Source organism: Coregonus clupeaformis, chromosome 24, assembly GCF_020615455.1.
Source record: "Coregonus clupeaformis isolate EN_2021a chromosome 24, ASM2061545v1, whole genome shotgun sequence".
Taxonomy (NCBI): Eukaryota; Metazoa; Chordata; class Actinopteri; order Salmoniformes; family Salmonidae; genus Coregonus; species Coregonus clupeaformis.
In genome coordinates, this window is record NC_059215.1 from 15,112,449 (window position 1) to 15,140,274 (window position 27,826).

Below are 27,826 nucleotides of genomic sequence, written 5' to 3' on the forward strand. Positions count from 1 at the left end.
TCGATGTTCTGAGTGTTCAGACCTGTCTACATCATTCTGACTGTGGTTGGCCTGTAGACGTGCACACGCTCTCCACTCATCACTGACTACCATACTATGACTCTTCACTTCGCTTCTTGATGACAGGAACCCATTTCTTGGGCTCTTCATAGCAGACGGACATGTGTTGCCTTTCTGTAAACAACTCACAGATCTGGCAACATTATGCACAGAAAAGAGATGGTGGGTGATATTCAAGTAAAGCTCCCGAGTGGCGCAGTGGTCTAAGGCACTGCATCGCAGTGCTAGCTGTGCCACTAGAGATCCTGGTTCGAATCCAGGCTCTGTCGTAGCCGGCCGCGACCGGGAGACCCATGGGGCGGCGCACAATTGGCCCAGCGTCGTCCAGGGTAGGGGAGGGAATGGCAGGCAGGGATGTTTGTAGAGCATGGCGTTTGCAACGCCAGGGTTGTGGGTTTGATTCCCACGAGGGGCCAGTATGAAAAAAATATATATATATAAAAATAAAAAAATAAAAATAAATAATGTATGCACTAACTGTAAGTCGCTCTGGATAAGAGCGTCTGCTAAAAATGACAAAAAAATTTAAAAAAAGTTAAGGTCACAGAGATGAAGAGAAAGAGGGGAGCTACTAACCTTCCAACTAAGATCAGCGGACAAATACGTTTTCCTTGTTGCAGGACAACAGTACCAGTGGCGTGTATTCATGGATGCCAAGGGAAGCCAGGCTTCCCCCAAAAAAATATACCAAGACAAAAACATATAAAATAATATATATTTTGTCTCTCTGTGATTCATAATTTCATTACATTTGCAAGAGGCTGAATGTATCTCACCGGAGAAAGCAAAACAGCCCCCTCCGTCTCTGCATGTGTAGCCCATATACAATATGACATTGTTCCTGTAGCATTGAATGCAAGGGAAGCCAGCGAGATTTTGGCCTCCTTTTAAAAAAATATGTATAAAATAATAGCCAATCAGTGTTGAGCTAAACTGAGTGAGCTCAACTGTGAATGGTCCTGGTGCATCAAAAAAAAGTGTCAAGGGAAGCCAGTTTGGATTTGGCTTCACACCAATCACATCACATCAGAAGCCAAACGTCATTGACCAAAAGAAACTGTATGTCAAGGGGCGACGTGTATGCGGTGAGTGAAGTCAAGCGCAGGACACAGAGATACTAGCAGACGTACTTTACTAGTCAGTAAAGAACATACAAAACAAATCCTCCTAACAGGGAGGAAAACAAATACACGTATACGACAAAACAGCAATGCCGATACAGCCTAGACACAAAACAATAACACACAATACCAAACGAGAGACATGGGTAAATTTAGGGACTACAATCAAACATAATAGCGAACAGGTGTAACCACTCAAGACAGAACAAGACAAACACCGAAACATCGATCGGCAGTAGCTAGTACTCCGGGGACGACGAACGCCGAAGCCTGCCCGAGCAAGGAGGAGGAGCAGCCTCGGCAGAATCCGTGACAGTACCCCCCCCCTTGACGCGCGGCTCCAGCCGTGCGCCGACCCCGGACTCGGAGACGGCCAGGAGGACGCAGAGCAGGGCGAGTCGGATGACTCCGGTGGAACTCCATCAACAGGGAGGGATCTAGGATGTCCCTCCTAGGGACCCAGCACCGTTCCTCCGGACCATACCCCTCCCACTCCACGAGATACTGCAGACCCCTCATCCGACGTCTCGAATCCACGATGGAACGGACTGAGTACGCTGGAGCCCCTTCGATGTCTAGTGGGGGCAGAGGAGCCTCTCGTATCTCATTCTCCTAGAGTGGACCAGCTACCACCGGCCTGAGGAGAGACACATGGAACGAGGGGTTAATGCGGTAATTTCTGGGCAGTTGTAACCTATAACATACCTCGTTCAATCTCCTCAGGACTTTAAATGGCCCCACAAACCGCCGACCCAGCTTCCGGCAGGGCAGGCGAAGGGGCAGGTTTCGAGTCGAGAGCCAGACCCGATCTCCAGGTGCATAAACTGGACCCTCACTGCGGTGGCGATCGGCGCTCGCCTTATGCCTACTGATAGCTCGCTGCAGATGGACATGCGCAGCGTTCCATGTCTCCTCCGAGCGCCGAAACCACTCATCCACCGCAGGAGCCTCGATCTGGCTCTGATGCCAGGGTGCCAGGACCGGCTGATACCCCAACACACACTGAAAAGGAGTAAGATTAGTGGAGGAGTGGCGAAGTGAGTTTTGGGCTATCTCTGCCCAGGGGACATACCCCGACCACTCCTCCTGCCGGTCCTGGCAATAGGACCTCAGAAACCTACCCACATCCTGGTTTACTCTCTCCACCTGCCCATTACTCTCAGGGTGAAAACCAGAGGTAAGGCTAATCGAGACCCCCAAACGTTCCATAAACGCCCTCCAGACTCTAGAGGTGAACTGGGGACCCCGATCAGACACTATATCCTCAGGCACCCCGTAGTGCCGGAAGACGTGGGTAAACAAGGCGTCGGCCGTTTGTAGGGCTGTAGGGAGACCTGGCATCGGAATGAGACCGATCCACAATGACCAAAATCGTGGTATTCCCCTGGGAGGGGGGAAGGTCCGTGACAAAATCCACCGATAGGTGAGACCACGGCCGTTGTGGAATGGGTAGAGGTTGTAACTTCCTTCTGGGCAGGTGTCTAGGCGCCTTACACTGAGCGCACACCGAACAGGAAGAAACGTAAACCCTCACGTCCTTAGCCAAGGTGGGCCACCAGTACTTCCCGCTAAGGCAGTGCACCGTTTGACCAATACCCGGATGACCAGAGGAGGGTGACGTGTGAGCCCAATATATCAGTCGATCACGGACCTCGAGCGGCACGTACTTCCGCCCCTCTGGACACTCAGGAGGAGTAGGGTCTGTACGTAACGCCCGCTCGATCTCCGCATCGACCTCCCACACCACCGGTGCCACTAGACAAGACTCCGGAAGTATGGGAGTGGGCTCAATGGACCTCTCCTCTGTGTCATATCGCCGGGACAGGGCGTCTGCCTTCACGTTCTGTGACCCTGGTATATACGTGAGCTTAAATACAAATCGGCAAGAAACATGGCCCACCTAGCCTGACGAGGGTTCAGTCTCCTCGCTGCCCGGATGTACTCCAGGTTACGATGGTCAGTCAGAATGAGGAAAGGGTGGTTAGCCCCCTCAAGCCAATGCCTCCACACCTTCAGGGCTTGAACCACCGCTAGCAACTCCCTGTCCCCCACGGCATAATTGCGTTCCGCCGGACTGAGCTTCTTAGAATAAAAAGCACAGGGACGGAGTTTTGGAGGCGTGCCCGAGCGTTGAGACAGTACAGCACCAATCCCCGCCTCGGACGCATCCACCTCAACTTGGAACGCCAAAGAGGGGTCCGGATGTGCCAGCACCGGAACCGAGGTGAACAGGTCCTTCAGATGTCTAAACGCCCTGTCCGCCTCAGCCGACCACTGCAAACGCACCGGGCCCCCCTTTAGCAGGGAGGTGATGGGAGCTGCTACCTGTCCAAAACCCCGGATAAACCTCCGGTAGTAATTGGCAAAACCCAAAAACCGCTGCACCTCCTTTACTGTAGTTGGAGTCTGCCAATTACGCACGTCTGAAACGCGGTCAATCTCCATCTCCACCCCTGACGCGGACAACCGATGTCCCAGGAAGGAGATGGACTCCTGGAAAAACAGGCATTTCTCCGCCTTCACATACAAGTCATGCTCCAACAGTCTACCCAACACCCGACGCACCAGGGACACATGCTCGGCTCGTGTAGCGGAGTATATTAGGATGTCATCAATATACACCACTACACCCTGTCCATGCAAATCCCGGAAAATCTCGTCCACAAATGATTGGAAGACTGAAGGAGCATTCATTAAACCGTATGGCATGACGAGATACTCATAGTGACCCGAGGTGGTACTAAATGCTGTTTTCCATTCATCTCCCTCCCTAATGCGCACCAGGTTGTAAGCGCTCCTGAGATCCAATTTTGTGAAGAATCGCGCCCCGTGTAATGACTCCGTCATACTCGCAATCAGAGGGAGAGGATAGCTGTATTTAATGGTAATCTGATTGAGACCACGGTAATCAATACACGGGCGCAAACCCCCATCCTTCTTCTTCACAAAAAAGAAACTTGAGGACGCAGGAGAAGTGGATGGCCGTATGTATCCCTGTCCCAGAGATTCGGTGACGTATGTCTCTATAGCTGCCGTCTCCTCCTGAGACAGAGGATACACCTGACTACGAGGAAGTGCAGCGCCTGCCTGGAAGTCTATCGCACAATCCCCCTGTCTATGAGGTGGTAATTGAGTCGCCCTCTTCTTACTGAAGACGAGTGCCAAATCTGTATACTCAGGAGGAATGTGCATTGCGGGCATTTGGTCCGGACTTTCCACCGTCGTTGCCCCTACGGAAACACCTATACACCGCCCGACACACTGATCAGACCATTCCCTGAGAGCCCTCTGTTGCCATGAAATGTTGGGGTCATGAGATATTAACCAGGGAAGCCCCAACACCACGGGAAACGCAGGAGAGTCAATCAAATACAACTGTATAATCTCCTCATGACCCCCCTGCGTCTTCATCTTAAGTGGCGCTGTGACCTCCCTAATCAATCCCGACCCCAAAGGGCGGCTATCTAGGGCATGGATGGGGAAGGGCACATCAACTGGTATAAGCGGAATCCCTAACTTATACGAGAAACAGCGATTGATAAAATTCCCAGCTGCGCCTGAATCGACTAGCGCCTTCTGCTGGGAGTGAGAAGAAACCTTGGGAAACACAACTTTAATACACAGGTGTACAACAGAGAGCTCTGGGTGAGTTGGGTGCTTACTCACCTGGAATGACTCATCAGTGCGTTGCCTACTGCCTCGATCCCTAGGAGACCCTCCCCAGCACCGAACCGCAGTGTGTCCTCTGCGGCCACAGTTGGTGCAGGTGACGGCCTCTCTCCTGGTCTCTCTCCTCTTCTCTCTAGCACCAGCACCCCCGAGCTCCATAGGGCTCGGCTCGGAGGTGCTGGGGGATGGAATGGATGGCCCCAACTCCGGACGTCCGCGGGTAGCCAACAGGGTATCCAGACGAATCAACATGTCCACCAGCTGATCGAAACATAGGTTGGTGTCCCTGCAGGCCAACTCTCTGCGAACGTCCTCCCTTAGGCTACACCTGTAGTGGTCGATGAGGGCCCTCTCATTCCATCCCGCATTGGCAGCCAGAGTCAGGAAATCCAGTGCGAATTCCTGCGCGCTCCTCTTCCCTTGTCTGAGGTGGAACAGACACTCACCCACCGCTTTCCCCTCTGGGGGATGATCGGAAACCGCCCTGAAGCGGCGGGAGAACTCTGCATAGCTGACTGTAGCGGCGTCTATTCCCCTCCACTCGGCGTTGGCCCACTCCAGTGCCTTGCCGGACAGACAGGAGATGAGGGCGGAAACGCTCTCGTATCCCGAGGGCACCGGGTGGATGGTTGCCAGGTAGAGTTCTACTTGGAGCAGGAAACCCTGACACCCGGCCGCGGTGCCATCATAAGCCCTTGGGAGCGAGAGCCGAATCCCACTGGACTCCGGAGATGGAACGATGGGTATGGCTGATGGTGGTGGTATCGTTGGAGGAGGTGTGGGCAAACCTCCTCTCTCCCATCGCCTCAAGGTGTCCATCACCCCTTGCATGGCGGTGCCCAGGTCCTGGATCATGGCCGCTTGGTGGATTACGCGCTCCTCCAGTGATCCCGCTGGCACCGCCGATACTGCTGACTCCATGAAGGTGTGTTATTCTGTCAAGAGGCGACGTGTATGCGGTGAGTGAAGTCAAGCGCAGGACACAGAGATACTAGCAGACGTACTTTACTAGTCAGTAAAGAACATACAAAACAAATCCTCCTAACAGGGAGGAAAACAAATACACGTATACGACAAAACAGCAATGCCGATACAGCCTAGACACAAAACAATAACACACAATTACCAAACGAGAGACATGGGTAAATATAGGGACTACAATCAAACATAATAGCGAACAGGTGTAACCACTCAAGACAGAACAAGACAAACACCGAAACATCGATCGGCAGTAGCTAGTACTCCGGGGACGACGAACGCCGAAGCCTGCCCGAGCAAGGAGGAGGAGCAGCCTCGGCAGAATCCGTGACACTGTTGCATCTCATTGTTTTGTCCTCTGGTGGCTATCTAGCTAAAATTGTCCCTTTCCTAAATTAGTCATGGATGGAGATAGGGATTTGGACTTGTGGTTTTCCTTAATTATCCGTACTGGCCAATGATTATAACGGTGATTCTGATCCAACCATTAATTCACACATTGTGCCTCAGACCTGTGAGGATGGTTCAGTATGTAGCTAGATGTAGTAGGCTAATGTTAGCTGGTCATCTGTAGCTCAATTGGTAGAGCATGGCTCTTGTAACGCCAGGGTAGTGGGTTCGATCCCCGGCACCACCCATACGTGAGAATGTATGCACACATGACTGTAAATCGCTTTGGATAAAAGTGTCTGCAAAATGGCATATTATTATTTTTAATTGTTGCCCATGAAAGGAAGTTAGACTATAGAGCATTTTAGACAACAAAAACTAAAAGCATGTACTGTATGACAGAGTGATAGACCGTTTCGGCAACATGAAAGAGGAGGATGGCATTGGTGTTTCTCTACAAGTAGGGTGAGTCAACATGTTTTTTTACTTGCCACCCACACACACACACACACACACATACACACACACATACACACACACACATACACATACACATGAATCAGTAACACGGACAGCCACATCATATTTAGCTTACGTTGATTGGACTAAATTGTTTTTAAAAATCTTTTAGTTGTCACTGTATTAGACTAAGCAGAGGTGATTTGATGATGTTGTAATGTTGTAGTTGAAATGGTGCTGGAATAGTGGAGGCAGCTCCTGTTTTCTTTGCGACTTGCGGTAACTCTCTGTGGTTCTAAATCAATAGTTGTTTAGTGGTCCGAAAATGTTGGTGACCCTGCACATTGACTCAGTACTGGTACCCCTGCACATTGACTCATTACTGGTACTCCTGCACATTGACTCATTACTGGTACCCCTTATATATATTCTCGTTATTACCTCAACTACCTGGTACCCCTGCACATTGACTCAGTACTGGTACCCCTGCACATTGACTCATTACTGGTACCCCTTATATATATTCTCGTTATTACCTCAACTACCTGGTACCCCTGCACATTGACTCAGTACTGGTACCCCTGCACATTGACTCATTACTGGTACCCCTTATATATATTCTCGTTATTACCTCAACTACCTGGTACCCCTGCACATTGACTCAGTACTGGTACCCCTGCACATTGACTCAGTACTGGTACCCCTGCACATTGACTCAGTACTGGTACCCCTGCACATTGACTCAGTACTGGTACCCCTGCACATTGACTCAGTACTGGTACCCCTGCACATTGACTCAGTACTGGTACTCCTGCACATTGACTCAGTACTGGTACCCCTGCACATTGACTCAGTACTGGTACTCCTGCACATTGACTCAGTACTGGTACCCCTGCACATTGACTCAGTACTGGTACCCCTGCACATTGACTCAGTACTGGTACCCCTGCACATTGACTCAGTACTGGTACCCCTGCACATTGACTCAGTACTGGTACCCCTGCACATTGACTCAGTACTGGTACCCCTGCACATTGACTCAGTACTGGTACCCCTGCACATTGACTCAGTACTGGTACCCCTGCACATTGACTCAGTACTGGTACCCCTGCACATTGACTCAGTACTGGTACCCTGCACATTGACTCAGTACTGGTACCCCTGCACATTGACTCAGTACTGGTACCCCTGCACATTGACTCAGTACTGGTACTCCTGCACATTGACTCAGTACTGGTACCCCTGCACATTGACTCAGTACTGGTACCCCTGCACATTGACTCAGTACTGGTACTCCTGCACATTGACTCAGTACTGGTACCCCTGCACATTGACTCAGTACTGGTACCCCTGCACATTGACTCAGTACTGGTACCCCTGCACATTGACTCAGTACTGGTACTCCTGCACATTGACTCAGTACTGGTACCCCTGCACATTGACTCAGTACTGGTACCCCTGCACATTGACTCAGTACTGGTACCCCTGCACATTGACTCAGTACTGGTACCCCTGCACATTGACTCAGTACTGGTACTCCTGCACATTGACTCAGTACTGGTACCCCTGCACATTGACTCAGTACTGGTACCCCTGCACATTGACTCAGTACTGGTACCCCTGCACATTGACTCAGTACTGGTACCCTGCACATTGACTCAGTACTGGTACCCCTGCACATTGACTCATTACTGGTACTCCTGCACATTGACTCAGTACTGGTACCCCTGCACATTGACTCAGTACTGGTACCCCTGCACATTGACTCAGTACTGGTACCCCTGCACATTGACTCAGTACTGGTACCCCTGCACATTGACTCAGTACTGGTACCCCTGCACATTGACTCAGTACTGGTACCCCTGCACATTGACTCAGTACTGGTACCCCTGCACATTGACTCAGTACTGGTACCCCTGCACATTGACTCAGTACTGGTACCCCTGCACATTGACTCAGTACTGGTACCCCTGCACATTGACTCAGTACTGGTACCCCTGCACATTGACTCAGTACTGGTACTCCTGCACATTGACTCAGTACTGGTACCCCTGCACATTGACTCAGTACTGGTACCCCTGCACATTGACTCAGTACTGGTACCCCTGCACATTGACTCAGTACTGGTACCCCTGCACATTGACTCAGTACTGGTACCCCTGCACATTGACTCAGTACTGGTACCCCTGCACATTGACTCATTACTGGTACCCCTGCACATTGACTCAGTACTGGTACCCCTGCACATTGACTCAGTACTGGTACCCCTGCACATTGACTCAGTACTGGTACCCCTGCACATTGACTCAGTACTGGTACCCCTGCACATTGACTCAGTACTGGTACCCCTGCACATTGACTCAGTACTGGTACCCCTGCACATTGACTCAGTACTGGTACCCCTGCACATTGACTCAGTACTGGTACCCCTGCACATTGACTCAGTACTGGTACCCCTGCACATTGACTCAGTACTGGTACCCCTGCACATTGACTCAGTACTGGTACTCCTGCACATTGACTCAGTACTGGTACCCCTGCACATTGACTCAGTACTGGTACCCCTGCACATTGACTCAGTACTGGTACCCCTGCACATTGACTCAGTACTGGTACCCCTGCACATTGACTCAGTACTGGTACCCCTGCACATTGACTCAGTACTGGTACCCCTGCACATTGACTCATTACTGGTACCCCTGCACATTGACTCAGTACTGGTACCCCTGCACATTGACTCAGTACTGGTACCCCTGCACATTGACTCAGTACTGGTACCCCTGCACATTGACTCAGTACTGGTACCCCTGCACATTGACTCAGTACTGGTACCCCTGCACATTGACTCAGTACTGGTACCCCTGCACATTGACTCAGTACTGGTACCCCTGCACATTGACTCAGTACTGGTACCCCTGCACATTGACTCAGTACTGGTACCCCTGCACATTGACTCAGTACTGGTACCCCTGCACATTGACTCAGTACTGGTACCCCTGCACATTGACTCAGTACTGGTACCCCTGCACATTGACTCAGTACTGGTACCCCTGCACATTGACTCAGTACTGGTACCCCTGCACATTGACTCAGTACTGGTACCCCTGCACATTGACTCAGTACTGGTACCCCTGCACATTGACTCAGTACTGGTACCCCTGCACATTGACTCAGTACTGGTACCCCTGCACATTGACTCAGTACTGGTACTCCTGCACATTGACTCAGTACTGGTACCCCTGCACATTGACTCAGTACTGGTACTCCTGCACATTGACTCAGTACTGGTACCCCTGCACATTGACTCAGTACTGGTACTCCTGCACATTGACTCAGTACTGGTACCCCTGCACATTGACTCAGTACTGGTACCCCTGCACATTGACTCAGTACTGGTACCCCTGCACATTGACTCAGTACTGGTACCCCTGCACATTGACTCAGTACTGGTACCCCTGCACATTGACTCAGTACTGGTCCTTGTATATTGTCTCGTTATTGTTATTTTATTGTGTTACCATTTATTTTTTCTCTCTCTGATTTGCTAAAAAAATTATCATACATTACTTTTTAATTCTGAGTAAGCTATTCATGGTAAAGTCTACACCTGTTGTATTTGGCGCATGTGACAAATAATATCTGATGAGTGACTATTTTATTTTAACTTCATTAAACAGTCTTTCACTTTATTTGGATAGTCCCAATGTGTATCTACAGAGGGTTACTAGTGTTTTTTTTTTAAATATATATATATTTTTAGGGGGTAGATCAGCTTTAATATTGTAGATAGATTGTAACTTCCATCAATGTAATTGTCTGCATCACTTCCAATCCCCCATATATTTTCTTTCTTCTCGCAAATATGTACATATATATATTTACATTTACATTTAAGTCATTTAGCAGACGCTCTTATCCAGAGCGACTTACAGTTAGTGCATACATTATTCTTTATTTTTATTTTTTTTCATACCGGCCCCCCGTGGGAAACGAACCCACAACCCTGGCGTTGCAAACACCATGCTCTACCAACTGAGCTACATCCCTGCCGGCCATTCCCTCCCCTACCCTGGACGACGCTGGGCCAATTGTGCGCCGCCCCATGGGTCTCCCGGTCGCGGCCGGCTACGACAGAGCCTGGATTCGAACCAGGATCTCTAGTGGCACAGCTAGCACTGCGATGCAGTGCCTTAGACGACTGCGCCACTCGGGCATATATATAATATATATATATATATATATATACACATGCACATACATACACATACACATACACATAAATACACATACACATAAATACATATACATACACATACACATACATACACATAAATACACATAAATACATATACATACACATATACAGTGAGGGAAAAAAGTTTTTGATCCCCTGCTGATTCTGTACGCTTGCCCACTGACAAAGACATGATCAGTCTATAATTTTAATGTTAGGTTTATTTGAACAGTGAGAGACAGAATAACAACAAACAAATCCAGAAAAACACATGTAAAACATTTTATAAATTGATTTGCATTTTAATGAGGGAAATAAGTATTTGACCCCTCTGCAAAACATGACTTAGTACTTGGTGGCAAAACCCTTGTTGGCAATCACAGAGGTCAGACATTTCTTGTAGTTGGCCACCAGATTTGCAAACATCTCAGGAGGGATTTTGTTCCACTCCTCTTTGCAGGTCTTCTCCAAGTCATTAAGGTTTCGAGGCTGACGTTTGGCAACTCGAACCTTAAGCTCCCTCCACAGATTTTCTATGGGATTAAGGTCTGGAGACTGGCTAGGACACTCCAGGACCTTAATGTGCTTCTTCTTGAGCCACTCCTTTGTTGTCTTGGCCGTGTGTTTTGGGTCATTGTCATGCTGGAATACCCATCCACAACCCATTTTCAATGCCCTGGCTGAGGGAAGGAGGTTCTCACCCAAGATTTGACGGTATATGGCCCCGTCCATCGTCCCTTTGATGCGGTGAAGTTGTCCTGTCCCCTTAGCAGAAAAACACCCCCAAAGCATAATGTTTCCACCTCCATGTTTGACGGTGGGGATGGTGTTCTTGAGGTCATAGGCAGCATTCCTCCTCCTCCAAACACGCCGAGTTGAGTTGATGCCAAAGAGCTCAATTTTGGTCTCATCTGACCACAACACTTTCACCCAGTTCTCCTTTGAATCATTCAGATGTTCATTGGCAAACTTCAGTTGGCCCTGTATATGTGCTTTCTTGAGCAGGGGGACCTTGCGGGCGCTGCAGGATTTCAGTCCTTCACGACGTAGTGTGTTACCAATTGTTTTCTTGGTGACTATGGTCCCAGCTGCCTTGAGACCATTGACTAGTTCCTCCCGTGTAGTTCTGGGCTGATTCCTCACCATTCTCATGATCATTACAACTCCACGAGGTGAGATCTTGCATGGAGCCCCAGGCCGAGGGAGATTGACAGTTCTTTTGTGTTTCTTCCATTTGCGAATAATCGCACCAACTGTTGTCATCTTCTCTCCAAGCTGCTTGGCGATGGTCTTGTAGCCCATTCCAGCCTTGTGTAGGTCTACAATCTTGTCCCTGACATCCTTGGAGAGCTCTTTGGTCTTGGCCATGGTGGAGAGTTTGGAATCTGATTGATTGATTGCTTCTGTGGACAGGTGTCTTTTATACACGTAACAAACTGAGATTAGGAGCACTCCCTTTAAGAGTGTGCTCCTAATCTCAGCTCGTTACCTGTATAAAAGACACCTGGGAGCCAGAAATCTTTCTGATTGAGAGGGGGTCAAATACTTATTTCCCTCATTAAAATGCAAATCAATTTATAACATTTTTGACATGCGTTTTTTCAGGATTTATTTGTTGTTATTCTGTCTCTCACTGTTCAAATAAACGTACCATTAAAATTATAGACTGATCATTTCTTTGTCAGTGGGCAAACGTACAAAATCAGCAGGGGATCAAATATTTTCTTCCCTCACTGTACATATCCTTTTTATAAATATATTTCCCTTTATTACTTTCCAACCCCAACACCACTTCCCTAGGGTTACTAGTGTTAGTAATTGCACTGAACATGCTCATCAGTTGATACATAGTTGTATGTGAAGTAGATAGTCTGTAGACATCAACTAAGGTCAACTTGTGTTTCACTTTATTTGGATAGTCCCAAAGCATATCTACTGATAGTTACTAGAATGTTGAAACTGATATGCTGTTAAGATGCTAAACTGTATATTTAGATATTTTTGAATAACATAACATTCTTAGAATGTTCTCTGTATGTTACTAAAAGTTTCTCGTGGTTGTTATGGAACGTTTTCTGTGAGAACATTACTTTAAATTGAACCATGAGAAAAGTACTGAAATTCCCACAGAACAAGGTTGTTTCTTAACGTTCTGTGAACTATTTGAGAACATTCCCAATGTCAAACCAGTTGGAGAAGGTTCTATAAAACATCACCAAAATTGAAATTAAATGTAACCATGTTTGACCTTTTAGGCAACGTTGTGTTAAAGTAATGAAATACCAAGAAAATAACGTTTTTTTTTGTGTGTGAAAGTCATTAAATGTGCTGAGAATGTTTCCAAAGCCAAGCAACTATCCTGCCTGCACCATTCCCAGAAAGTTGTGGGAAGGTTGTACAGTATGCAAAATAACCATTGGGACAACCACGCTCTAAGAAACAAATGGGTTTTACCGGCCATGCCCTCAGAGAAAGAGTTCCCATCTTATCGTGTGTAACATGCTAAAGTGTCCTCTGAGACCTGTTAGGTTTTGATCTTTACTTCCTGGGTTAAAGGGCATTAACGCCCCATTAGGCCACACCCCTTTCCCTCGCTCTTACGTTTGTCAACAATGTTCTGTAATGTTACAGCAAATCACATGACTTAACAGTCGCTGCAACAGGACAGGTCAGTTGTCATTATTTAGATAAGGTCAGAGGTCATGCGTGTGACATATGGGTTACGTTGTCTTGTTCTAATGTTTTTATTCGGTGGACCTGTCTACATCAAAAAAATCGGCATCGACGGTCACGTCACTGTTTTGATTTGTCCTAGTGAGACCATGTTGAGGAATTTGGGCGTTACCTCATGACTACTACCGGGTGCAAGTGGTGCGGTGTTTCAGCTCTCTTCGCTGTTTTCTGCTCTCTAAAAGAAAGTCTAAGAGAGAGAGAGTTGACTGTTGTTGTTAAGAGCTGCACCGCTAACGAGCAGTGCTTTGAGTGTGGTCTCCTTTCACCACAGCCCTAGCCTCAGATGATGGGAGGGGAGGGAAGAGGGGGAGAGGGGGTTGGGATAGGGACTCTGGGGGAAGGAGGTGGGAGTCGGGAGGCAGGGAGAGACAGAGACACACAGCGTGGCTGGGGAAGCTGTGTGTGTGTGTGTGTGTGTGTGTGTGTGTGTGTGTGTGTGTGTGTGTGAGCAGAAACAATGGGCCTCTCGGATTGCATCTCTCTGTGTGAGCTCCGAGCGGATAGGACAAGGAGGGAGGGGGGGGGAGGAAAGGAGGGGGAACTCTCCCACTGCCGGACCCCTCCCGCTCGCCTTGCTAGTCTCCCTGGCGTTTGATTGGTTTAGGCTGGGTATATATTTACACCACGGGTTTATCAAGCCTCACCACAACTTTCAAACGGCTCTGGAGGATAACACCACACTCCTTTAGGTTCTGGAAAACAGAGAGAGAGAGAAGAGAGAGGAAGAGTCGTGGAACTTTTTTGGGGACTTTGCACTCCTGGTTTCGGCTGAACCTTCCCGCCGTTCAGAGGTCAATGCTTTGCTTTGCACTTCCTGCTCCTCTTACCTCTGTGTCTATCGGTTTCTCTGAACGCTGTTTAAAACCTTTAGCCTTGTCCTCGTTGTCTGTGTTTACTAAGAAACACAAAGAACACCGACAGAAGTTTACACAACAACAACAACAACAACTCAACAGGAGTTTGTCTAGCTGGAATGAATATATCTGAGTCTAGTTACTGTCGTGAGCCCAGTTCTCTACCAGGCCGGGACGGAGCCGAGGGCCATCTATGGGTCTCTTCCCCCAGCCCAGGCTCTGATCGTGGGCTAGGACCCTTCGACCAGACCCCCCTCTATGGAGGATCTGGAGACCGTGGCCTTGCTGGGGGCCGTACAGAGGCCAGGATAGGGGCTGGAGCTGAACCAGGGAAAGGGGCAGGAAGCCCTGACTCGACCCACCCAAAAGCACCTTCCCCGGGCAGCGCTGAGGGGAGAGCAGGGGGCGAGTCGAGGATCCGTCGGCCCATGAATGCCTTCATGGTGTGGGCTAAAGACGAGAGGAAACAACTGGCTGTTCAGAACCCAGACCTCCACAACGCTGTCCTCAGCAAGATGCTGGGTAGGTTATGACACACACCACACACAAACCACACACACACACACACACACACACACACACACACACACCACACACTCACACACACACACACACACACACACACACCACACACACACACACACACACACACACACACACCACACACACACACACACACAAACATACACACACACACACACAGTATTCAGCATGTTTTTTTGACTTATGACTGTGTGCAATATTAAAGCATGTTTTGTGAATGTTTTTTGCCATGTCACGAACCACAATTAATCAGTTAAATCAACTCTAATTATTTGGTATGAATTTAGTCGCTGCTGGTACTACATCTTGTTCAAGCCAAATCCACACGTAGGATGGGTTTCATTGTTCAATATGTACAGTACTGTTTTAGTAAGCAATAGTGAAACGTGAAACCAGTTTTTATTCCTGAGAGTAAAGAAGTAGATTTTGAATTTAGTTAGGCTTTTATTTTTCAACAGTATCACTTAGTATCTACAATATGTAAAAACTCTATCCAGAACATGTTTAGAGCTGCGCAGATTCTATTTAAGCAATAAGACACGAGGGGTTGTGGTATATGGCCAATATACCACGGCTAAGGGCTGTTCTTAAGCCCGACGCAACGCGGAGTGCCTGGATACAGCCCTTATTGGCTATATATCACAAACCCCAGAGGTGCCTTATTGCTATTATAAACTGGTTACCAACGTAATTAGAGCAGTAAAAATCATACCCGTGGTATACGGTCTGATATACCACGGCTTTCAGCCAATCAGCATTCAGGGCTCAACCACCCAGTTTATAATTGGATGTACACAACTGATATTAGCTAAATGTACGATGTCAATCATGTTGATAATGTTGATAATGTTGATAATGCTGATAATTATTATGATTATGATGCTGATTGTGCTACCGCTGCTAATAATGGTATTAATGGTATATATATTGATACATTATTATTATCTTTAGGCCAGTCGTGGAAGGCCCTGTCTACTCTGGACAAGCGTCCCTTCGTTGAGGAGGCCGAGAGACTCCGCCTCCAACACCTGACGGACCACCCCAACTACAAGTACCGCCCCCGCCGCAAGAAACAGGCCAAGAAGCTCAAACGGGAACCGGGGTTTCTGCTCCACAGCCTAGCCCAGGGAGGGGCAGGGGCTCCTGGGGCAGGGGAGGGCTACGGACACCCTCTGGATGGCTATGGACATCCAGGCCACGCTCATCCACACCACCACCTCCTGCCTCCACTGGGCCACTTCAGGGACCTCCACACCGGGGACTTGGAGAGCTACGGCTTGCCCACACCAGAGATGTCCCCTCTGGATTTTATGGAGGAGGGAGGAGGGGACGGAGGGGTGTTCTTTCCCCCTCACATGCAGGAGGACGTAGGGCTGCATGGTGCCTGGAGTAACTACCACCATCACCACCATTATAACAGCCATCACCACAACGTCCACAGCCATCCTCACAGCCACAGTCAGGGTCATAGTCAGGGTCAGGGTCAGGGTCAGGGTCATAGTCAGGGTCAGGGTCATAGTCAGGGTCATAGTCAGGGTCAAAGTCAGGTTCATAGTCAGGTTCATAGTCAGGTTCATAGTCAGGGTCATAGTCAGGGTCAGGGTCATAGTCAGGGTCAGGGTCATAGTCAGGGTCAGGGTCAGGGTCATAGTCAGGGTCAGGGTCAGGGTCAGGGTCATAGTCAGGGTCATAGTCAGGGTCATAGTCAGGGTCAAAGTGGTCATGATCACCATCTTAGCCAGAGCCAGAATGTCTCCCTGCTCTGTCGTCCTCCCCAGGAGAAGTGCCTCAGCCAGGCTCCAGAGCCTACGAACTCTCCCAGTCCTTACTCTAACCCCCAGGGCTCTGAGCCAGTCAAACCCCGCCAGCCCATCACTAGTTCCTCTGTCTCCTCTATGTCCTCTGGTTGCTATAGTTACCTGTACAATAGCGCTGGACCAGACACCCCCCAGACCTCCCACCTGGGGCAGCTCTCCCCACCACCCGAGTCCTCCTCTTCCTCCTCTTCCTCACTGGCCCCCACCTCCAACCCTAACCCCCAGACCCTGGACTCCATAGACCAGGCTGGGTCCAACCACTTAGGCCCGACGTCCGTTGAGTTCTGGACAGAGGTGGACCGTCACGAGTTTGACCGGTACCTCAGTGCCAGCCGGACTCGTACGGAAGGGTATGGGAGTGCCCTCATCCCCGTCTCGAAAGCTCTGGAGGGGTATACCAACGCACCCCTCTCTAAACCACCAGGGAGGAATACCGTCTGTGAGGAGAGCCAGAGCAGTCCTCTCATCTCTGCTCTGTCTGATGCTAGTAGTGCTGTCTACTACAGCAGCTGTATTACTGGCTAGTTACATGTACTACAGTCTAGTAAGGTCTAGTGCAGCCTACCGACCTGTTGGTCAAATACAGTATGTTAAAAAACTTTTTGGAAAGCATTGGATTGATGTACTTGACCCAGGTCTGCAGTTGAGTCTTAAAGACTTTCAGGGTAAGATCACTACAATGCTTTATAGTCTGCAACAGTCTACTGCAGACCACTAAAGACTACTGAGCTCTTCTACTTCCTGTCCAGACAGGCAGAACATTTATAATGATAAAACTGTTCCTTTTTACTATAGCCATTTATATATACGGTATTCCTAGTTCATGTTGTTTTGTATTATTTGTGTAGATTGTATTGAAATTATTTCTATGAAAAACTGTTTTATTTGCACTGGGTCACAAATATATGTATAGGAAGATCACTATGTTCCAAATCTTTCTAATGAAATATGTATTTTACAAATGGAAGCAGAGGATTGTTGTTTCAATACAATGTGAATTTATGAGGTCTGCAATGTTAGGAGACTAGGAGTTAATTTTCAACGAAGTTTCACTGTTTCTATTTACATCAAACACTTGTTCATATTTTAATTTCCTTCACCACACATGAAAGGGGAATCTGGGATTAGGATATCCATTAAGCACAATAAATATTAATGATATGTAGCCTTTGTGCCAAAAAAAAAGTGGTGGGTTGACCGCTTTGTTGTTGTTTGAATCCCAGATTGCCTCTTTAAGAACCACGTTGAGCAGGTAAAAACTTTTGGTAATAATTATCTTCAAAAACAAAGTTAGGAATAAAACAAACAAAACAGTCACCCTGCAATTAAATCAAACAGGCAAAATAAAAGCATTATTTCATACAGTACGTCATTGGAATTACAACATTGCTTCGACACAGACATTATTTTTTTTTATTTTACACTTCGGTTGCTTTTTCTTTAATTGAAGAGGGCATTTTGTAAATGAATATCTTGCTTTTTAAATATTTTACTAAATAAATAAAGTTATTTCTAAGGATTTATGATTTCCTGTTTGTTCAGTTAGTTCAGATTTCAGATTTTATTTCTGGTGTTATTTTTAGGTCAGTCTAGTCTAGTCTACATTAGACATGTTAGTGGTGTTATTAGGTCAGTCTAGTCTACATTAGACATGTTAGTGGTGTTATTAGGTCAGTCTAGTCTACATTAGACATGTTAGTGGTGTTATTAGGTCAGTCTAGTCTACATTAGACATGTTAGTGGTGTTATTAGGTCAGTCTAGTCTACATTAGACATGTTAGTGGTGTTATTAGGTCAGTCTAGTCTACATTAGACATGTTAGTGGTGTTATTAGGTCAGTCTAGTCTACATTAGACATGTTAGTGGTGTTATTAGGTCAGTCTAGTCTACATTAGACATGTTAGTGGTGTTATTAGGTCAGTCTAGTCTACATTAGACATGTTAGTGGTGTTATTAGGTCAGTCTAGTCTACATTAGACATGTTAGTGGTGTTATTAGGTCAGTCTAGTCTAGTCTACATTAGACATGTTAGTGGTGTTATTAGGTCAGTCTAGTCTAGTCTACATTAGACATGTTAGTGGTGTTATTAGGTCAGTCTAGTCTAGTCTACATTAGACATGTTAGTGGTGTTATTAGGTCAGTCTAGTCTACATTAGACATGTTAGTGGTGTTATTAGGTCAGTCTAGTCTAGTCTACATTAGACTTGTTAGTGGTGTTATTTCACTTCAATCTAGTCAGAGTTTTTTGTGGTTTACACAACATGTTGTTGTTACTGTGAAAGAAAGAAAAGCCAGCCAGACAGACAGAAAGACATACAGACAGACAGACATACTGACAGACAGACAGACAGACAGACAGACAGACAGACAGACAGACAGACAGACAGACAGACAGACAGACAGACAGACAGACAGACAGAAAGAAAGAAAGAAAGAAAGAAAGAAAGAAAGAAAGAAAGAAAGAAAGAAAGAAAGAAAGAAAGAAAGAAAGAAAGAAAGAAAGAAAGAAAGAAAGAAAGAAAGACAGACAGACAGACAGACAGACAGACAGACAGACAGACAGACAGACAGACAGACAGACAGACAGACAGACAGACAGACAGACAGACAGAAAGACAATCTCTCCAGTGTGTAACCTTTAAGCCGACTGACTGTCTGAATCCATCCTGGTGGATTTCTGATCACCACTAAATTAGTTTGGCTCATGAACCTATTTTTCCCTCCCAAACCGCTGACTGAAAGAAAACATTTTTAACAAGAACGAAACAACAGAACGCAGAGGCTGAGTCCCAATTGGTTCCCTATTCCCTATGGGCCGCAGTCGACAGCGTTTCACTAACAAGGGAACAAGGTGCCATTTGGGAGGAAGATTTACTGTTCCTCGCCTCGCGGCTCCTCTCTCAACGCAGGGAGAGAAGGGAAGTAGATCAAAGAGAAATTGATTTTTATTATTGTTTCCAGAACACTCAATTAACTTTTTGGATTAGAGAAAAAGAGAGTTAGATTTCTTTAATACGCTACGAGGATCTAACTGTTAAAATGTGTCTCTTTTTAAAATATTTGTCATGTCAGCGCTTAGGCTGTGCTTATCGTTGTGTGTTCTAAGGGAACTCTTAACATAACGGGCAAAGATCCCACTCTGAATGGTTCTTCAAACACACTGCTGCAACCATGATCCCTGCAGCAGTGTGTTGTCCCCATAGGGATCATGGTTGGAGCAGTGTGTTGTCCACCTAGGGATCATGGTTGCAGCAGTGTAGTTGTTCCCCTAGGGATCATGGTTGCAGCAGTGTGTTGTCCCCATAAGGATCATGGTTGCAGCAGTGTGTTGTCCCCATAAGGATCATGGTTGCAGCAGTGTGTTGTCCCCATAAGGATCATGGTTGCAGCAGTGTGTAGTGGGGTCGCTGTGAAATTGTGAGCAGGTCCAGTGCAGGACACAGTCAGTATAAAGTTTCATCAATAACATGTAAAAGTAGCAGGAATGTGAATGGCCAGGAAACTCCTGTTGAAGTTCAGGATGTTGGAGTGGTCTGCGTGTGTGTGTGTGTGTGTGTGTGTGTGTGTGTGTGTGTGTGTGTGTGTGTGTGTGTGTGTGTGTAGGAAGGATGTTGAGGGGAAGAGGTGTTTTTCGTATCCAAACACGACATCACCCTTGGCTCGTCACCCGCAGTCGAAAACATGACAGTGAACAGCCAGTCCATTTCATTCTCTTTCCCATCTGGAAACTAGCAAACATCAGCTTTTGAAAGGATACTTTGGTGTGTGTGGTGGGGGGAGTGTGTTTGTACGTGTTTGAGAGTTCATCAATGTGTGTGTGTTGGTCTGTAACAGAGGAGGCTGGTGGGAGAAGCTATAGGAGGACAGGCTCATTGTAATGGCTGGAATTGGTTAAATGGAATGGAGTCAAACATGTGGTTTCCATATGTTTGATGTGTTTGATACCGTTCAATGTATTCCATTCCATTATTTGCAATGAGCACGTCCTCCTATAGTTCTTCTCACCAGCCTCCTCTGGTCTGCCGAGTATGTGGTTGGTTGTGTGTTTGTGACGATGCTGTCACAATACGTGTAACGTGTAAGTTAAGTTTGACTGTGTGCGTTTGTGAGCGCAACCAACAGGCAGACAGAGAAGTGAGAGAAATGAATGAATGTGGTTGAGAGAGGGATTTTCCCAGTACTGTTGCTCTCCTCTCTCTTCTTCAAGTTTATATTTGATGCTCTCTCTCTCTCTCTCTCTCTCTCTCTCTCTCTCTCTCTCTCTCTCTCTGTCTCTCTATCTGTCTCTCTCTCTCTCTCTCTCTCTCTCTCTCTCTGTCTCTCTATCTCTCTCGCTCTCTCTCTCTCTCTCTCTCTCTCTCTCTCTCTCTCTCTCTCTCTCTCTCTCTCTCTCTCTCTCTCTCTCTCTCTCTCTCTCTCTCTCTCTCTCTCTCTCTCTCTCTCTCTCTCTCACTCTCTCTCTCTCTGTGTGTGTGATACTCTCTGTTGTTCTCCTCCCCCAGTTCATAGTTTATAGCCCATCTGTGGTGGCATTAATGCATAAGCATCCTTGTGTGTGTTTGTGTTTGTGTGTGTATGTGTGTGTGTGTGTGTGTGTGTGTTTGTGTGTTTGTGTGTGTGTGTGAGCATGCTCTGCACGACAACATCCCCCCTGGCACTTTATTCCAGTAAATCTAACAATAAGACATGAAAGACTGATGATTGATATCAACAGCTCTCTCTCTCTCTCTCTCTCTCTCTCTCTCTCTCTCTCTCTCTCTCTCTCTCTCTCTCTCTCTCTCTCTCTCTCTCTCTCTCTCTCTCTCTCTCTCTCTCTCTCTCTCTCTCTCTCTCTCTCTCTCTCTCTCTCTCTCTCTCTCTCTCTCTCTCTCTCTTGGTCCAGTCACTCAGGGTTCTAAATATTGGCTGTCAGATATATATATTGTTGGTCTAGTCACTCAGGGTTATACATATTGGCTGTCAGATCTATACATTGTTGGTCCAGTCACACAGGGTTCTACATGTTGGCTCTCAGATAGATATCTCGTGGTCCCAGTCACTCAGGGTTCTACATGTTGGCTCTCAGATAGATATCTCATGGTTCCAGTCACTCAGGGTTATACATGTGTCCCTAATGGTCCCATATTAGGCATATGGTGTGTTTTGGTCAACTCTTCAGTCTTTGTAAAGCCATACAACATCCAGGAGAGTGGGCCACCTCACAAACAGAATGGACCACCAGTCTACCATGTCCCTAACATAGACTATGGTCCCTACAGCCTTGATTCTCCACACAGTGACAGCATATGTAGAGGGACACAGTGAGAGGCATGGCTGACCAACATGACCAACCACAGGCAGCATGATGTCATGGGGTTTGCTCTCTCTCTTTTATGTGTGTCTAAACCAGGAAGTGCAGCCCTGGCCCCTTCCATCGCCTCACTGTTCCGTGTCAGAGCGGAGCAGGAGCCCACCTTCCCTGCCTTCCCCTTCCGGTGTGTGAGCAGGAGGGCGAGGGGAACGAGATGGAGGGGATGGACTGGCGGAGGGGGGGTTGGGTGTGGGGCTAGGAAGGAGGCTGTGGTGGGGCACTGCTGTTAGGGGTTGGAGGGGTGGACGGGAAGGAGTGGACGGCGGCGGAGTGGAAGGCTCGAGGGCTGGAATGAAGGATTGTAAGGACGGACGTTGATGGGTGGAGGGGTGTAGGGCGAGGGAGTGGAAGCCAAGAGGAAGCTGAGTCGTGTTGTAGCAGAGACAGCCAGGCTGCTGTCGATCTCCAGGCGGCGGGTGGAGTGTGGTGAGGTGACGTGGCGGACGCCCCCTGAGCGCCAGGGAGGGCTGAGCGGAGCCAGTTGGGCAGTAGGACATGTAAAAGAGGTGGCCCATGACCTATGACTAGAAGCGCTTTTATTAGACACCAAAACATGTGGTCCAATGTATTTATTATTAGACACATTACCTCACTACAAACATCACTACCCCCTGTATTGGTCTCATCACCACTACAGTCACTACCCCCTGTATTGGTCTCATCATCACTAAAGTCACTACCCCCTGTATGGGTCTCATCACCACTACAGTCACTACCCCCTGTATGGGTCTCATCACCACTACAGTCACTACCCCCTGTATGGGTCTCATCACCACTACAGTCACTACCCCCTGTATTGGTCTCATCATCACTAAAGTCACTACCCCCTGTATGGGTCTCATCACCACTACAGTCACTACCCCCTGTATTGGTCTCATCACCACTACAGTCACTACCCCCCTGTATGGGTCTCATCACCACTACAGTCACTACCCCCTGTATGGGTCTCATCACCACTACAGTCACTACCCCCTGTATGGGTCTCATCACCACTACAGTCACTACCCCCTGTATGGGTCTCATCACCACTACAGTCACTACCCCCTGTATGGGTCTCATCACCACTACAGTCACTACCCCCCTGTATGGGTCTCATCACCACTACAGTCACTACCCCCTGTATGGGTCTCATCACCACTACAGTCACTACCCCCTGTATGGGTCTCATCACCACTACAGTCACTACCCCCTGTATGGGTCTCATCACCACTACAGTCACTACCCCCTGTATGGGTCTCATCACCACTACAGTCACTACCCCCTGTATGGGTCTCATCACCACTACAGTTCTTCCCTCTCTCTCTCCTTCCCTCTTGTCTCTCTCCTCCCCTCTCTCTCTCTCCTCCCCTCTCTCTCTCTCCTCCCCTCTCTCTCTCTCTCTCTCTCTCTCTCCTTCCCTCTCTCTCTTCTTCCCTCTCTCTCCTTCCCTCTCTCTCTCCTTCCCTCTCTCTCTTCTTCCCTCTCTCTCCTTTCCTCTCTCTCTCCTTCCCTCTTGTCTCTCTCCTCCCCTCTCTCTCTCTCCTCCCCTCTCTCTCTCTCTCTCTCTCTCTCCTCCCCTCTCTCTCTCTCTCTCTCTCTCTCCTCCCCTCTCTCTCTCTCTCTCTCTCTCTCCTTCCCTCTCTCTCCTTCCCTCTCTCTCTCCTTCCCTCTCTCTCTCTCCTTCCCTCTTGTCTCTCTTCTTCCCTCTCTCTCCTTCCCTCTTGTCTCTCTTCTTCCCTCTCTCTCCTTCCCTCTCTCTCCTTCCCTCTCTCTCCTTCCCTCTCTCTCTCCTTCCCCCTCTCTCTCCTTCCCTCTCGTCTCTCTCTCTCTCTCTCTCCCACCGCTCTCTCTATCTCTCAAGTCAATTATATTTAAGGGGCTTTATTGGCATGGGAAACATATGTTTACATTGCCAAAGCAAGTGAAATGGATAAACAAAAAATTGAAATAAACAATAGAAAGTGAACAGTAAATATTACACTCACACAAGTACCAAAAGAATAAAGACATTTCAAATGTCATATTATGTCTATATACAGTGTTGTAGCGATATGCAAATAGTTAACCTCTTAAGGATCGGACACATTAGATCTGGTAAAAGATAATACAAAGAAGAAAACATGCGATGCAACATGCAATTGAGATTTTGGCCCCTAGATGGAAGCAGTGTGTGTGCAGATTGAGTTTCAGATTGATCCAGTGAAGCGTTGCAATACTGGACTATTTTGTATCAAGTCTGCCCAAATGTGCCAAATTGGTCAATTGATACATTTTCAAGTACATAACCATAGAGAACATACAAAAATGATATGGTAATGCAAAATGTAAGTTTATACACTCCGAGGAATGTCATACATAACGGATCATTAGCTTATACACTAACTTTCACACATCTAGATGGTGTGGCCAGAGACAGCAGGGGTTCAAACTGTAGAAACCAGTTCCTACATTTGAATATAAAAATTGATTTTATCAAACAAAACTATGCTGCATTTAATCTCTGGGACCCTTAGGATGACAAATCAGAGGAAGATTACTGAATATATGCACATTATTTACCTTCAGAGGTGAATGTATCAAACCAGTTGCCGTGATACGTTTTTTGTTGTTGTGCACTCTCCTCAAACAATAGCATGGTATTTTTTCACTGTAATAAATACTGTGAATTGGACGGTGCAGTTAGATTAACAGAAATCTAAGCTTTCTGCCCATAGAAGACATGTCTCTGTCCTGGAAAGTTTGCTGTTACTTACAACAGTCATGCTAATCACATTAGCGCACGTTAACTCAACAGTCCCGTATACGGGACACCAATCCCGTAAAGGTTAAAGTACAAAAGGGAAAATAAATAAATATGGGTTGTATATACAATGGTGTTTGTTCTTCACTGGTTGCCCTTTTCTTGTGGCAACAGGTCACAAATCTTGTTGCTGTAATTGCACACTGTAGTATTTCACCCAATAGATATGGGAGTTTATCAAAGTGTGATTTGTTTTCGAATTCTTTGTGGGTCTGTGTAATCTGAGGGAAATATGTATCTCTAATATGGTCATACATTTGGCAGGAAGTTAGGAAGTGGGCAGTGTGCATATAGCCTGTCTTCTCTTGAGAGCCAGGTCTGCCTACGGCAACCTTTCTCAATAGCTAGGCTATGCTCACTGAGTCTGTACATAGTCAAAGCTTTCCTTAATTTTGGGTCAGTCACAGTGGTCAGGTATTCTGCCACGGTGTACTGTCTTTCAAGGCCAAATAGCATTCTAGTTTGCTTTGTTTTTTTGTAAATTCTTTCCAATGTGTCCAGTAATTATCTTTTTGTTTTCTCATGATTTGGTTGGGTCTAATTGTGTTCCTGTCCTGGGGCTCTGTGGGGTCTGTTTGTGTTTTTGAACAGAGCCCCAGGACCAGCTTGCTTAGGGGACTCTTCTCCAGGTTAATCTCTCTGTAGGTGATGGCTTTGTTATGAAAGGTTTGGGAATCGCTTCCTTTTAGGTGGTTGTAGAATTTAACGGCTCTTTTCTGGATTTGGAAGATTCTGCCTAATTCTGCTCTGCATGCATTATTTGGTGTTTTACATTGTACACAAAGGATATTTTTGCTGAATTCTGCATGCATACACTCATTTTGGAGTTTTTCCCATTTTGTGAATTGTTGGTTGGTGAGCGGACCCAAGACCTCACAACCATAAAGGGCAATGGGTTCTATACCTGATTCAAGTATTTTTTGCCAGATCCTAATTGGTATGTCATATTTTATGTTCCTTTTGATGGCCTTCTTGCCTTGTCTCTCAGATCGTTCACAGCTTTGTGGAAGTTACCTGTGGCGCTGATGTTTAGCCGAGGTATGTATAGTTTTTTGTGTGCTCTAGGGCAACAGTGTCTAGGTGGAATTTGTATTTGTGGTCCTGGCAACTGGACCTTTTTTGGAACACCATTATTTTTATCTTACTGAGGTTTACTGTCAGGGCCCAGGTCTGACAGAATCTGTGCAGAAGATCTAGGTGCTGCTGTAGGCCCTCCTTGGTTGGTGACAGAAGCACCAGATCATCAGCAAACAGTAGACATTTGACTTCAGATATTAGTAGGGTGAGGCAGACTGTTCTAGTGCCCTCGCCAATTCATTGATATATATATATATATATATATATATATATATATATATATATATATATATATATATATATATATATATATATATATGTTGAAGAGGGTGGGGCTTAAGCTGCAACCCTGTCTCACCCCACGGCCCTGTGGAAAGACATTTGTGTGTGTTTAGCCAATTTTAACTGCACACTTGTTGTTTGTGTACATGGATTTTATAATGTCGTATTTTTTTCCCCACTGTATATGTATATACATGTATATATATATACAGTGGGGAAAAAATGTATTTAGTCAGCCACCAATTGTGCAAGTACTCCCACTTAAAAAGATGAGAGAGGCCTGTAATTTTCATTATAGGTACACGTCAACTATGACAGACAAATTGAGGAAAAAAAATCCAGAAAATCACATTGTAGGATTTTTAATGAATTTATTAGCAAATTATGGTGGAAAATAAGTATTTGTCACCTACAAACAAGCAAGATTTCAGGCTCTCACAGACCTGTAACTTCTTCTTTAAGAGGTTCCTCTGTCCTCCACTCGTTACCTGTATTAATGGCACCTGTTTGTACTTGTTATCAGTATAAAAGACACCTGTCCACAACCTCAAACAGTCACACTCCAAACTCCACTATGGCCAAGACCAAAGAGCTGTCAAAGGACACCAGAAACGAAATTGTAGACCTGCACCAGGCTGGGAAGACTGAATCTGCAATAGGTAAGCAGCTTGGTTGGAAGAAATCAACTGTGGGAGCAATTATTAGGAAATGGAAGACATACAAGACCACTGATAATCTCCCTCGATCTGGGGCTCCACGCAAGATCTCACCCCGTGGGGTCAAAATGATCACAAGAACGGTGAGCAAAAATCCCAGAACCACACGGGGGGACCTAGTGAATGACCTGCAGAAAGCTGGGACCAAAGTAACAAAGCCTACCATCAGTAACACACTACGCCGCCAGGGACTCAAATCCTGCAGTGCCAGACGTGTCCCCCTGCTTAAGCCAGTACATGTCCAGGCCCGTCTGAAGTTTGCTAGAGTGCATTTGGATGATCCAGAAGAGGATTGGGAGAATGTCATATGGTCAGATGAAACCAAAATATAACTTTTTGGTAAAAACTCAACTCGTCGTGTTTGGAGGACAAAGAATGCTGTGTTGCATCCAAAGAACACCATACCTACTGTGAAGCATGGGGGTGGAAACATCATGCTTTGGGGCTGTTTTTCTGCAAAGGGACCAGGACGACTGATCCGTGTAAAGGAAAGAATGAATGGGGCCATGTATCGTGAGATTTTTGAGTGAAAACCTCCTTCCATCAGCAAGGGCATTGAAGATGAAACGTGGCTGGGTCTTTCAGCATGACAATGATCCCAAACACACCGCCCGGGCAACGAAGGAGTGGCTTCGTAAGAAGCATTTCAAGGTCCTGGAGTTGCCTAGCCAGTCTCCAGATCTCAACCCCATAGAAAATCTTTGGAGGGAGGTGAAAGTCTGTGTTGCCCAGCGACAGCCCCAAAACATCATTGCTCTAGAGGA

General features: G+C 46.9%; 1 protein-coding gene across 1 annotated transcript; it reads left to right on the top strand.

The window, feature by feature from the left end:
- The first annotated feature begins 14,281 nt into the window (after positions 1-14,281).
- Positions 14,282-18,359, top strand: LOC121538074 (transcription factor Sox-18-like). Its single transcript, XM_041845831.1, has 3 exons — positions 14,282-15,020; positions 15,993-16,588; positions 16,688-18,359. The coding sequence occupies exons 1-3, from the start codon at positions 14,618-14,620 to the stop codon at positions 17,381-17,383; spliced, it is 1,695 nt and encodes a 564-aa protein (XP_041701765.1). The 5' UTR covers positions 14,282-14,617; the 3' UTR covers positions 17,384-18,359.
- Positions 18,360-27,826: the final 9,467 nt, after the last annotated feature.